We start from the raw sequence: 13,160 nt of genomic DNA, 5'->3' as shown, positions 1-13,160 counted from the left end.
ACATCAAGAAACCACTCTCATCTTCTTCCCTCTACATTCACGCTGCAGTGGTGTGTATTATTGATATCAACCTGCAGAGAGCAAAACCTTTCTTCTATAATGTACGTCTCGGTATCCCTTGGTGGACATTTAAGTAGAACCAAAAAATCGTCTGGTTTAGCTACAGTAACAACCAGATGCACAGACACAGTCCTCCCCCAGAATGAAGGGATTTAGATAAAGTTTGGATCCACTGCAGCAGATTGAGAAACTGAGGGAGGAGTTATTTCTCCTGTTGAACCTGCTTGGTGCTCCATGGCTAATTTTAACCCTCCAGTTTAAAGATCTCAGGGACAGAAAGCAACGTTATGAAACCAATGAGACGACCCTACGTCTGCAGAAGCACCTTGGTAAGTCCTTCGTTCACACAAAATTGATTTACTCCTAGATTCTCTACTTTTAAACTGAACAGCACAGTGACAGTACAATGTAAAGACAAGCACACAGCTGAGTTAAACATTTGAGTTTGTGTTCATTGGTATTACTGTTGAGACTTTTACATCCCACCTAAGGTGATACTGGACAAATAACTGAATAATACTAATACATAGACTAGCTGTTTAAATCATGTCACCGTTTGACCTGACAGGAAAATAAGTGCATGTTAACACTTTCTTGTGCTTTGAGGGTGACAAACATCATGAACATCTTTGTGTTTTTGTGATGCTAGTTTGCTATGTGGATGATTCCAGGTGGGGATCAGGTAGAGAAATAGTCACAGTATAAATCTGAAGGGTCCTGAGATTACAGGAATATAAACTTATGAAACACTGGATCATTTTACCATGCCTTTTTTTAAGTCTTCATAACCTTGGTCATAAAAATTGACAGGTGCTAATAGATTACCATAACTGTGTACTCAGTAAAGGCTATGTGTAAGGCATCCCCAAGGGGTCAAAAAGGGTAAGAATAATAGACCTTTGTGATTTAGTTTGTGTTTGATGTTGCAATTGATTTATATGTTTATGCTGATTTTCTGACAGTATTATAAAACATCCGACCAAGACTTGCAGTTATGGTGAGTCACATGTGTTTGATGTTTTATTTCTGAGTTTGAATTCAAGATAAAGAATCGTACATCATTGATATAATTATCGTCTTTACTTGATGCCTCTCTTTTTCTTTCTCCTCCCATCAGAGTCATCGTTCTCGGACCTCCAGGGTGAAGCATCATGTCCACTGCGACTCCTGCTACAGCCGGCGCTGCCGGGCCCGGGTGGAGGTCTCTGTGTGCTGTGCAGTGGTCCCCTGCCGCCTCCATTGTGGAGCTCTCTTCCACCTGTGCAAAGAGGAAGACCACATTCTGCTCTGCCCTAACGTGAGGGTACCCTGCCTCAACGCGGAGTACGGCTGCCCGGTCCACCTGCCCCGCTCCTCCCAGGCGGCCCACCTGCAGGTGTGTCCGGCCAGCGTGGTGTGCTGCTCCATGGAGTGGCTCCGCTGGCCGACGGACGAAACAAACCCACACAGCGATATCGCTTTGAAGGAGAACATGATGAAGGAAACTGAGCGGCAAGGGGAAGATCTGGATGTGGCCATGGCCCTGGTGGATCAGTCAGACCTTTACAGTCGCCTGAAAATGAAACCCCTCTATCCAGAGCTGACGGAGGAAGAGGAAGAAAAAGAAGAGGAAATAAAGGATGAGAAGAAAGATGAGACTGCAGTTGGAGGCCTTGTTAATGGTGTTTGGAACAAAGATACTAAGGAAGGTAAATAACATTGTTGCTTAGGTGCAATAAAAGAATAACCTCAACTCTACATAAGTCTGATAAAGATGTGGAGTTACTCACAAATCTGAAACACATAAATCACACTTGACCCCAAGTGAGATGGTCCTACAATAATCTGCAATTTCTTGCAAAGAAGCAGAATATTTTCAAGAACTTAAATAAAATTGTGCATAAGCACATAATCCATACTATCTGCAGATCATCAAATCACAAGATAATGTTTCTGTTCTGTTCTTTTCACATGTCCTTCCTCCTCTGGATCGCCGTCCGTCCATCCCAGAAGAAAACAGTTTCAGTGAGAAAAATGTTGCTGTAGGAGCAGACCAGAAAAAGGATGGGCAAGCCTTCAGCTTCAGTAAAGAGACATTCAACATGACTGAAAAGATGTTCAGCAAGGAAAAAGGCGGCTGTGAAGTCGCTCAGGAAAACCTTGGCAAGGCCCCCAAAAATCCCAAACCTTTGGGGAAAGGGAACGAGGACAGTGTGGTGGAGACGTCGTGTTCTGACAACATAAACACAGAAAAAGATGCTGCAGTCAGTGACTGTCCTCCACCAGAGACAACCGGTATGGGTCTGGCCCCGTGGCAGGAGGGGGTGTTGGACCGTCTGAAGGAGAAACTCACCCCCCAGGAGTATAACATGTATGTGGTGCATCATGGGCGCATGCTGGTCTCCTTCGGACAAATCCAGGCTTGTACACCGAGGGAGAAAGATTTTGTCTACGGCAGCCTGGAGCCAATCCCAGTCCAGACCCTCCGATCGTTCAAGGTGACATTTAGTCAGGAAGTACTTCAGTCAGACACGACTGCACTGAACAACAATTCAGCTATGGAGCACGGCTAACTTGGTTTTAAATGTAACTTAAAGGATTTTTTTCGTATTTTAAATGTATAGCTACATAATCAACACTGAAAGATTTGATTTAATGAAATTGAAGTTGCATAAATACCCATTCATACAAATTGCCTGAAGTATTATTTGTTTTTTTGTCAGATTCCTGACAGCTATCACTACAGGCAGCGGGTTCACCTCTATGACACGTGTAACCGTGCTCAAAGTGAGGCTCGGAGCGTGGACACGTCAGACCTAGGAGCCACAGAAGAGGATTGGTTTGTCGATGAAGCAGAAGCCACCCTGTTGGGTTACGCCGAGAAGGAAGTGATGGGTCACAAGGTCAGGCACTAAATGTACCCAACTTTTGCTGTGACTATTTTTTTTTCTAATTTAAAAGATGACCAAAATATTTAGGATTAAACTGATGATCTGCTTCTTCACAGTATTCTGATACATTCTAACATATCATCAGGACTGATCCAAACCACTTTTAATTTACAGAACTACTTACAAATGTTAAACTTGATATAGTTTCTCTGCTGGCAGGACATCTTTATCAGTGTCATTGGCTTTTCTAGAGCTTATTTCTAGAGTAATAAGTTATCATTTTTGTATTAAGGCTCCCCTTCTCCTTTAAATCCACTCAAATCACAGTAAAATCTAAAATGGCTAACGTGTCGACAAGTTTCGTTAAATGATCCTTAAAGAACAGTTAGACAGTTTGTCATTGATCGGTTTCCATGCAGATCAGCGTGTCAAAGGCTTGCGATGGGCTCTTTACGGATGAAGGCATGCAGACGCACTCGTTCCCTACGGCGCCGTTTAAAGGGAAGACGACACTGGCGGAGGTGATGGTGGACAGACCGCTGAAGCTTCGACTTCAGCTACAGTCAGAGAGGGTGAGCAGCAGACACAGCAGAGCCACCTGTGTCTTCACCTTCATCTGTGGACACACCTTCCACCGCAGAGAGTTTGCCACACATTTCAGGTGCTCAGCTGATCTCTATCTTCTGTTGCATATGTCATTTTTAGCAGTTTGTGTCATAGAATTTACATGAATAATAAAATAAGTCAAACTAAAGCATTAGCGTCTCCTTCTCAGGAATATCCACAGTGATATCCAGACATCTCTGAGTGGATGGTTCGAGCAGAGATGCCCCCTGGCCTATCTGGGATGCACCTACAGCCGGAGGAGGTTCCAGCCGTCCACTCATGGAGCCACCGTCACCTACAAGTGAGAACGACTCACACTGATCAGATTCTATCGTTTGTGTTTAAGTCATCTATCACCTCCATCACGGACGTGATGCTTTTTCCTGCTGCGTGTTGGTCGGGGTCAGTGATGGCAGTGGGGTGTCCACGGGAGGGGTGTACTTGATTACTTTGGCTGTGTACTTCCTGGGCTCCAGGCCTGCTGTGGTGCCTTAGATTCATATTTATCTATTGCAACTACATGCATTTTCTAAAGACAGGCTTTTACCAATGTTAATATGAACCATAACTGTATGAAAGACTTTTTTTTAAAGTAAAGAAAAAAGAAAACTAACCTTACCCAGAAATTTTTTGTACATTAACCATCACCTCCATGCTTCACTATACCAGAATTTGTACATATAACCAGTCAACATAGACCTGCATGCACTTTACTCTGCTTTGTATTTCACTTTCAAAACTGACCAGGAGCTTTTCTTTCCTGCAGTCAGCAGCTGAGGAGCTTCAGTTTGCGTCCAACGCTTCTAGACACAGGAGTTGTGGACTCTAAGCCACCAAGGAGTTCGGCGGACTCCTCCACAGTCCTGAGGAGGGGGAGAGGTTGTTCTGGAGGAGGAGAGGACTGTCTGAGCTTGCTGCCTTTCGAGGTGCTGTGTCACATGGCCAGTTTCCTGGACAGCCTGTCGCTGTCCCAGCTGGCCCTGGTGTCCCGCCTCATGAGGCAGGTGTGCTCCTCTCTGCTGCAGGAGCGAGGGATGGTCACCCTCAAATGGGAGAGGAAGATCTACTCGCATGGAGGAGCAAAGTGGAAGGCTAAGCCTGTGAGATTCTAGATTTTCCAGTTTGTTCTGATTACAGTTTTCTTTTAGAACAACAAATCCAGGACTATCTGTGATTTCATAACGGTGATATTTTTCTTTTCTTTCCAGGTGTGGGAATTTAGTCATCTCTTCTCCAAAGTGGATTCATGGCATATGGCAGACATCCCTGCAATATCTGCTCATCTAAAAGTCTGTCCTTACTATGAGACGTGTTCACAGAGCAAACCTGTCGCTCTTCCCAGCATGAGGGAGAAACAGGAGAGCAGCGAGGAGAGGCTTAGTCTCATCAAACAATTTGCAGGGAACAGATGGCAGAAATGAAATTAATCATTGTTCATCTGAAAAATCCTGCATTTGTGAATTAATTGAACAGGTTAGGATAAATAGAGATAATTAATAAGAGAATAACAGCAAAAATGAATTCCTAGAACTTTTCCTAATCATCGAATAATCAGTATTAGGAAATCAAAGCTTTATATGAAGCCCTCAGCTATAATGTACTATAGCATGCTTTGAAAACACCTTTATAGGGCAAATGATTCTAAAGTGTGTGAAGTATCACAGGTTAGAGCAAGTTCAGTTGATTTTTTTTTTTGTTTTGCGATTCTTGACTTTTTAAGCCATGGCACTTTTTTTTTTAGAGAAATCACAACGCACATCATCAAATAAAAGTATAAGTTCATATTTCTTGAAATACAATGTAAAAACTAGCCCAACTGACTCAATTTAAAGCCCACCTTGCGCAGATAGCTTGAGGAGAAGGGGAGCAGAGCTGAAATATCTTTGCTTGCTCAGTTTTAGACCATTATTTTGTCTCGGTTCAGTTTGTTCTTCCTGCTCCTGCAAAGTTATGTTGTTTCCAGCTGCAGCTGAGCTGTACGGGTTCCTAACCCAGTCAAAGCAGCCAGTGGAAAGTGAAGGGAAATAACGGGACGTCGGCTCAAGACTTTGTGGATGTTTACCTGTTGTCTCACACAAGACAGCACTGTAGACATGCTAATGTAACATTTTCCACATGTTGTTCCCTGTGCTGTACCTTTGAACAAAATCCTTTTTATTTCATCTGTACCCGTGAGCAGGTTTTCATTTTGGCCTTGTATTCGTGTGTTCAGCTCATTCAGATGTTGAAATATATCTGCAGATATGCCAGTCTTGCTCATCCCTCGTCACTTGAGAGCACCTTAGCGTCATCATAGTTCTCATTTGTCAAATACACTCTAAGTTCCTCCCACAGCTCATATGGGCTAAAACTTGTCAATGTCCCCGGCTGAAATTTTATTGGTCCCTAAAGTGCTCTGTACTGTCTCATTATATATTTTAGTCTTTCTTTTGTATTTGTGTTTTAGCATCATGCACAGGAAAACCCACGCTTTTGACTTTCAAATGTCAAAAAGAATCTTTTTAGAATTAAGATTTGGAAAATCGTATATTATTTGAATGTGACAGGAGACTGCAGGAGCTTCATGGTGAGTTGATTCTCCACATTAGATCATGTTAACGTAGAATGTAGGTGATTATCACAGGTACTTAACTGCTCTAGCTAACATTGTTCACTAATGCTTCGATTTTTGAACATTCAGTGGTTCTCAAGGACAGTTGTAAGTCCTCACATTCTTGCTCACTATCTGATGGACTGTGTATTGTTCCAGTCATGCCACAACCACCACTCAGGAAATTAAATGGATGCTTGAAAATATGGTGGAAGTGAGTCCTGGATTAAATTCAGCCTGCCTTAAATGATAGTGTATGGATGCTGCAAATTCAAGTCACAGTTCTGATAAAAAACGATGCACTTCCAAGACTGAAGTCAGGATTCTGAGAATGTGGTCATAGGTTTTAAATTTTGAAGACGGAATATCTCTGATTTTTTTTCTTGACTCAACAACTTCTGTTTTAGAATTTGACATTAAAGTTATAAGTAAGATTTCATTTTATTTGTCAGTACAAGATGCCATTACTGTTGGAGCTTCTGCTCTAAACTGTTCTATGTTTTGTGTTAATATGCATTACAGGTTTAAAATTCATGTCTTACATATTGGGTAAAAATGCCTTAAATATATTTTTTTAGTCTGAAAGCTGAGAATGTTTCTCCTAAGCTTTTTAATGTAAAAAATATTCTTGAAAATTACAAAACATAGCAAATTATCTGTCTTTTGCCAAAGCTATAGATCTAATGGCAGACAAGGAATGAAAAATTAACAGATTGATCGACTAAGGAAATGGGCACAGACGTTGGACATATACAGTAGTGTCTGTGATCTGTGGCCTTTGAAATAAAAGTATCCTAGAACCTTCCCTGGTTCTAGGATGTTCTAGTTGTTGTATTCATGTACTAAATACAAATAAATAATAACAGGGAACAGAACTTATTTTCATATAGTCCTCAACATAAGTGGGTGAAGAAAGTTCATCCTGATATGAATCACTTTGAGCAAACATGACACAAATATGTGATTATCCCCTACATAAAATGTGGATAAAACGACGATATTTTACTGCTATTAAATAGTAGTAATAACTCTTCAATAATATTAGATAGAAACTATGCATTTCTTTAACCTTTAAAATATGATATGATTTTTCAATATTCTCATAAATAAACAAAATTAGAGAATAGCCAACGGTTAATATAATAATGAACGATTCAAAGCGCTTTACAGAAAATAAACAACATCCACAAAATACAAATAAAAACAATACAGATCTTCTTTGGATTTTGATTGACTACATTTCATGATGTGGACAAAAAAAACAAAAAACTTGCAAATTTAAGAGAGAGAAAATGACTCAGGATCTGCATTTGTACTAGCATCAAAGTCAGTTTAGAACTATTAAGGATGTAAACAAACAAACATGGGCGGTCACAAGTTCATTTTATGTCCTAAAATGCATTCAGTTTCCAATTAACCAACAATGAAAAACAATCTGAAAACACATAACAGTCCAAACATGACTTAAGCTCTCCATCATCATCATCATCATCATCATCATCATCATCATCATCATCATCATCATCATCATCATCATCATCATCATCATCATCACAAAGCTCCTCCTCTTTGCCCTCCTCCCAGCAGCTGTGCCCGTGGAGCTCCTCCTCTTCCTCCATCGTGGCACTGATCACCCTCCATACCCATCTGCTTTGTTATGAACACAGCAGCCGACCTGCACGTCCGACCAGAAGGTTATGAGGAGGTTATCCCGCCTGCAGCCACATTCATCCGCACCAACAATCAGCTGCGAGCAGAGAAAGAAACCAGGGACGCGCTTGATTTGCGCTCTTGACGTTACGCACCGGCCTTTTGTTTTCTCCATCTCTGCTGCATCAAGGACAGAGATTCCAGGTCGATAGGAGGGTCCATGAGAGACGCACCGGATTGGATACGGCTCCAGGATCACGGTAGGCCACGGACGCGCACGCACATTTACAGGTGGACGCTGCAGCAGAATCAATCATCTGAATAAAATGAAGGAAAAGAGTTGGCACGTCCCAAATGAACTAAATAATGTACCCCAATAACGCTGTGAATATGAAAGGGTTTAATTAACAGACATGCAGTTATAGTTAGAAGCTGTGTCAGGTCACCGAATAAAACCTATACTCAGACTTTCACAATTTAAACAAAGCAATTTATGATTTATGTTTAATTTTGATAAAAAATTGATTTTTTTTCTTGAACAGTAATGTTCAAGAAGGAATTTCAAACCCATTGCTGTAATGTTTCTGTTTAACGTGCTGCACTGGGCATCTCTTCTCCTCAGCCACCAGCGTCTGTGTGCAGGTTGTTGAGGGGTGGAGCAATGCATGCTGGGAGGCTGGAGCAGCAGGTGGCCAGTGTGGACAGAGGCATCGCCTTCCTGAAGCAGGAGCATCTGGCCATGTTGACCGGTCTGCAGCGAGAGATCACTCACCTGAAAAGACGCTGCCACGGTCAGTCACTGGGATTCGACCCCCACCACCCCCAAACCACTAGACCACTCGTCGCCTCCTCTTAGTGGTTTAATGTCTGTTTGCTCTCACTGTGTTTCTCCCGGCTGCAGAGCTGAGCTGTGAGCTGGACTCCAGGTTTCCTGACAGGAACACGGAAGGTGACACATTACATCACCGCAATGGTTTTAAATAAATGAGGAAAAGGATGCGCATAGTTGTGTATGTTCTGGTTATGGAGACAAAGACACAGCAATGAGGCATGATATAATAGAAATCCAGTCAAAGAAATTTAAAAAATGTTTATTTCTTTCTATACTGATCACACACATCTCAGACTTCATGAATTTTTACATTTGATTATGTTTATGAGCAAAATAACTTTATCTGATAATAATTATCTAATTTAGATTAGTGTATTTGTGTAATTCTGATGGATGATGGATGGATGGATGATGGATGGATGGATGGATGGATGATGGATGATGGATGGATGGATGGATGATGGATGGATGGATGGATGATGGATGGATGGATCTTGTTCTTGTGGATGATTCGTGCAGCAAACATCGGTACTTTTTGGATATGTTAAAGAATAAATTTATTCGAGAGTAACGTTGTCTTGGGTCTATTGGATGTAAGTGGTGTTAACATATGTGCCTGTTGGCGTGAATGGATGTGTGTGAGGTCATGAATGGGAAGACAGTTATCGGCAGAGCGGGACGTCCCACACAAAGGTGGGGATGGTGTCATATGAGAGATGAAGGGTCACTGAAAAATGTCCATCCTGTATGTGATTGGGTTTTTGCAGAGGAAGAAGTGGAATTAGAAGCGCGTTGTGAAGCTGTAGAGCGCCTCCTAGAGGACCAGCATTGCATGATGATGACTGCACGTGGGGAGCTGCAGGCAGGCTGGGCACGAGCTTCAGCACTCAGAAGGAGCCTCGGCGAAGAGGAGCGATCTTTCCTGGAGGAGCTGAAGCGGCGCAGCCACAAGATCTCGCTGCTGAGCCGAGAACTGCAGCGCCAAAACGTCATCACGACAAACCTCTACCACAAGCTCCACAGCGCACGCCTAAAGGTGTTCCAGCAGCAGCAGAGCACGCAGTCCGCTGCAGAGGTGGAACCCAGAGGTGAGGACGTAGAGGAAGAAGACGATGAACAAGATGAGGAGGAAGAGGGTGACCATTATGAAGAGGAGAGCTCGGATTGGCTCCTGTCTCCTCCTCCTCCGGCATCTCCCAGCCTACCGGAGGCGAGACCCGAGAGGCGCGTCAGCGTGAGGGAGGAGAGAGTCCGAGCTTGCGTTCCACGGGAGAGAGTGACATCACCTCAGAAGCCACAACCCATGCCTGACCCCGCCCTATTCTTGGTGCCACTTAGATACCGCCTCCTTCGATTGAACCAACCAATTAGAACACAGAGTGCAGATGGTCTGGAGGACGAGTGGGAGGATATAGAGGACAGCAGGGTGCACAGGAGAGTGGACATGGGTGCAGGAGAGGGTGAAACTGCTCTGTGAAGAGGACACATAGAGTCGTCTTCCAGTTCCAGTCATTCTACAAAAGTTTGAGATGAAAGAGATGTAATCTTGTAATTGTGTGTAGATTTCAGGAACAGCGTTAGGTATTAGCTGCACAGGAGTTTGTAATCAGACCCACACATCGACATATTGAGTCAGTTGTTGCATTGATAGTAAAGCATGTTCACTGAAAATCTGAGGAGAACCGTGGTTAAAGAGACTGAAGAGTGGGACTGTTTCATGTAGATGCCTTTAGATTTTTACACTGTTGATCACAGCTCGTGTCTGTAATTAGTAGCCTTGCCTCTGGGTCTATGAAAACCCATATGTTGAAATTAGCAACTTGCTTTTTAATGCACTAGCTGTATTCTAGGTGGAGAAAGTAACTTTAGAAGGCTTAGGCAAATTTTTCACGACAATTTGCACTTTATTAAATTTGTGCAATGTGCCTATGGACAGAAGACCTGTACAAGTGGTTGTTGTTATGTCTGTGTTTAATGGCTAAAATACTCTAGTGGCTCTTTGTCACTACACATATATATTGATAAGTAAATTATACTGTGTGAAAACTGACCCTGATACTGAAGCAGCAAAATGGAATCCACTAATCAATCATTTATTCAGTCACAACTACAGTTAACAGATTGGAAAGACATAAGATCAAAATACAAGATATTCTACATTTTTGAAGGAGAAGGTTTGCTTCTGTACTTTTGAGGATTTGTTTTTTACCCAAGAAAGCAATTAAACAAATAGGTTTTTTTGTTTGCTTTGGGGGTTTTTTAAACTAATTTTCAGGTAGCAGTCCAATTAAACCTAGACTGGGTCTGAAATATGGTTCTTTCTGCTTGCATTAATGCAGGTGCAACAGAACTAAAAGAACAAAACTTCCACACAAACATGTACAGTATGTCTCAGAAATTCTATAGAAATTTGATTGACCTTCAACTGCCTTTGAAATACAGCGACCTGCTTCCTTGTAATGTAATTTATTTGCAGGGTTTCATAGCAGCATAAATCTCAATGTCTGCAGAGCAGAAGGCAGATATCATTTAAAAAACTGTAATGCCCTCACATTGTGTTAATATTTTTACCAGTTACCTTGATTACAGAGCTCATGATGTAGAATGATAAACCTTGTCTGCGGATTTATTTTAAAGTTGAAGCGTTTAGGGGTAGCGCCATCTGGTGGTGAGGTTGCAGTTTGCAGCAAAATGATGATTACCTTTCCCATCACTCACTGGTTTGTCCTTTCTTGTTACTGTAGAATTGAAATGGTGTAAACGGTAGATTCAGTGAAAGAAGACCCACCTCCTCTATATAGAATATTCATTGTAAGGTAACAGAAACAGAAGGATACTGGGTGTCCGGGGATGATTCATTAATAATAACATGAAAATTGTGGTTCATGTCTTTCAGCCTCAGACCAGAGAAACAAATTAATTTTGACCTGGGGCTAGGGACATGAATGTCACACCTATTAAAGCCAGTAGTTGGTTCCAGGGTTCACTCATGACAAAACAAGTGTGTTGTAGTTTAATGATGCAAAAGCCAAATCCTTAATTTGGCACCACCAAACATGAAGGAGACATACAGGAAATGAGCAAACACCTGACAACATAATCAGTCGAGACCAATTCAAGATTGAAAAGGCAAAAACAGCCGAGTTTATAGAAGGAAAATAAATTGTATAACATTTAACTTCATAAAACACAGCTAAAACAATGGCAAGACAAATAACACATACTGCCTTTTTTCTCGCAGGAATGAGTGAAGGGGAATTTCTGTCTAGATGTTCCAAAATCCCTGATTTGGATTTTATAGGAGTACCAAATACTTAGACATCCCTCAGGAAACAGTAACATGAAAATTCAAACACACACACATACACACCTTACACAGCACATCACACTCTATATAATTTGTCTATAAAAAGCACCACAAATATTAATGGAAATGCATCAGATTTAACTACATGGTCTGGCTTCAGCAAGAGGGACAGCCATATTTTGGCACAATTATCCCCACCAAGGAGACAATGCTTTCACTCATGCTTATTTGTTTTTATAAAGATGTTTTAAGAAAAGTTTTGGATATATGTCAGGGAAAGATGTTTTAGATTTTTGTTGTGATCCTAAACTAGTATTCTTTGAAATAATTTTTTACCATCACAAGATAATCGTGGTTAGAAGAGTCTAACATCTAATATGTTTAATGTCCACAATATATCCAATCCAGTGTTACATCAATGCTGCAATCTGTATAATATTTTGGATGTTATGATCCAAAATGTTAAAATTTAGATTAAAATTTAGAGGATTCAAAACTAGCTTCTCTGAGAAATCAAATCATAATGAGCAACAAAGATCTATTTGTAGCTCAAACCTGATAAAAGTCGCTGAGCTAGATCCAGAAGAAAACTGCTCTGTATCGGTAGATTTTAATGGTTAAGGAGACAAAGCATTAGACTTACTTATTACATTTAGGTGCAATGGCATAATAGTGAAACACCTGGTCTGTTTCAGATGTAGTTGGAGGTCTGTGCCCAGCTGTCTGATTCTAATTTTTTCCAGTGTAGAGTATACTAAAACACTGTGGCTGCAGTTCCAAATTTTACATATCTTACACAAGCGAATTTGTTTTGAAAATGAAACTAGACGTGTTGCACATTTAATTTAAAAAAACGAATAAATCATATGAAATTCATTTGCTTTATACTTTGATGGGAGTCAAAAAATAAAAATTTATGACATCAGTGATTTATGAGATCAATTATTCATGAGATCAATGAATAACGTCTTCAGTGATTTTTTTTTACAGTCATGCACATGAATGGTGTCACACTGCCACTATATACACTCATAAGAGAGGCTGCAACATTTAAATTGTCTCCCAGCTAAAGTCTCATGATAGAATTTTCCCACAGTTTTTGAGGGCTAGTGCTCTGAATGTTAATGGCTCGCTGCAGTGCTGCCATGGCAACCAAAGCTCATGCTTTAAAGTATGTGAAGAAAATGGAGACAGAAAAGTGTGCGTGTGTGCGTGTGTGTGTGTGTGTGTGTGTGTGTGTGTATG

General features: G+C 41.2%; 2 protein-coding genes across 3 annotated transcripts; both read left to right on the top strand.

Moving 5' to 3' along the window:
* The first annotated feature begins 347 nt into the window (after positions 1 to 347).
* Positions 348 to 4,957, top strand: LOC137605721 (F-box only protein 40-like). The gene is made up of 8 exons (XM_068330428.1): positions 348 to 389; positions 1,178 to 1,721; positions 2,053 to 2,537; positions 2,763 to 2,942; positions 3,350 to 3,591; positions 3,706 to 3,837; positions 4,303 to 4,636; positions 4,745 to 4,957. Exons 1-8 carry the CDS (start codon positions 348 to 350, stop codon positions 4,955 to 4,957), a joined length of 2,172 nt encoding a protein of 723 aa, XP_068186529.1.
* Positions 4,958 to 7,537: 2,580 nt separating this feature from the next.
* On the top strand, positions 7,538 to 10,758 carry LOC137606553 (coiled-coil domain-containing 92B-like). 2 transcript variants are annotated; one of them, XM_068331845.1, is made up of 4 exons: positions 7,538 to 8,036; positions 8,419 to 8,567; positions 8,678 to 8,725; positions 9,376 to 10,758. In XM_068331845.1, exons 2-4 carry the CDS (start codon positions 8,438 to 8,440, stop codon positions 10,083 to 10,085), a joined length of 888 nt encoding a protein of 295 aa, XP_068187946.1. In that variant the 5' UTR covers positions 7,538 to 8,036; positions 8,419 to 8,437; the 3' UTR covers positions 10,086 to 10,758. The 2 variants fall into 2 exon arrangements, with proteins under 2 accessions (XP_068187946.1, XP_068187945.1); XM_068331844.1 differs by having other exon boundaries at positions 8,399 to 8,567.
* The last annotated feature ends 2,402 nt before the right edge of the window (positions 10,759 to 13,160 follow it).

The sequence above is a fragment of the Antennarius striatus genome, chromosome 13, assembly GCF_040054535.1.
Source record: "Antennarius striatus isolate MH-2024 chromosome 13, ASM4005453v1, whole genome shotgun sequence".
Lineage (NCBI taxonomy): Eukaryota > Metazoa > Chordata > Actinopteri > Lophiiformes > Antennariidae > Antennarius > Antennarius striatus.
The sequence above is the reverse complement of the archived record's forward strand: the minus strand, read 5'-3'. Positions and strand labels throughout refer to the sequence as shown.

What these genes read in the sequence shown, in the direction of transcription:
- LOC137606553 (XM_068331845.1), top strand. Translation starts at nt 8,438, where the DNA reads ATGCATGCTGGGAGGCTGGAGCAGCAGGTGGCCAGTGTGGACAGAGGC. An exon ending in CCTGAAAAGACGCTGCCACG is followed by an intron (nt 8,568 to 8,677) that starts GTCAGTCACTGG and finishes TCCCGGCTGCAG; the next exon opens with AGCTGAGCTGTGAGCTGGAC. An exon ending in TCCTGACAGGAACACGGAAG is followed by an intron (nt 8,726 to 9,375) that starts GTGACACATTAC and finishes GGGTTTTTGCAG; the next exon opens with AGGAAGAAGTGGAATTAGAA.
- LOC137605721 (XM_068330428.1), top strand. Translation starts at nt 348, where the DNA reads ATGAAACCAATGAGACGACCCTACGTCTGCAGAAGCACCTTG. An exon ending in ACGTCTGCAGAAGCACCTTG is followed by an intron (nt 390 to 1,177) that starts GTAAGTCCTTCG and finishes TCCTCCCATCAG; the next exon opens with AGTCATCGTTCTCGGACCTC. An exon ending in AGTTGGAGGCCTTGTTAATG is followed by an intron (nt 1,722 to 2,052) that starts GTGTTTGGAACA and finishes CCATCCCAGAAG; the next exon opens with AAAACAGTTTCAGTGAGAAA.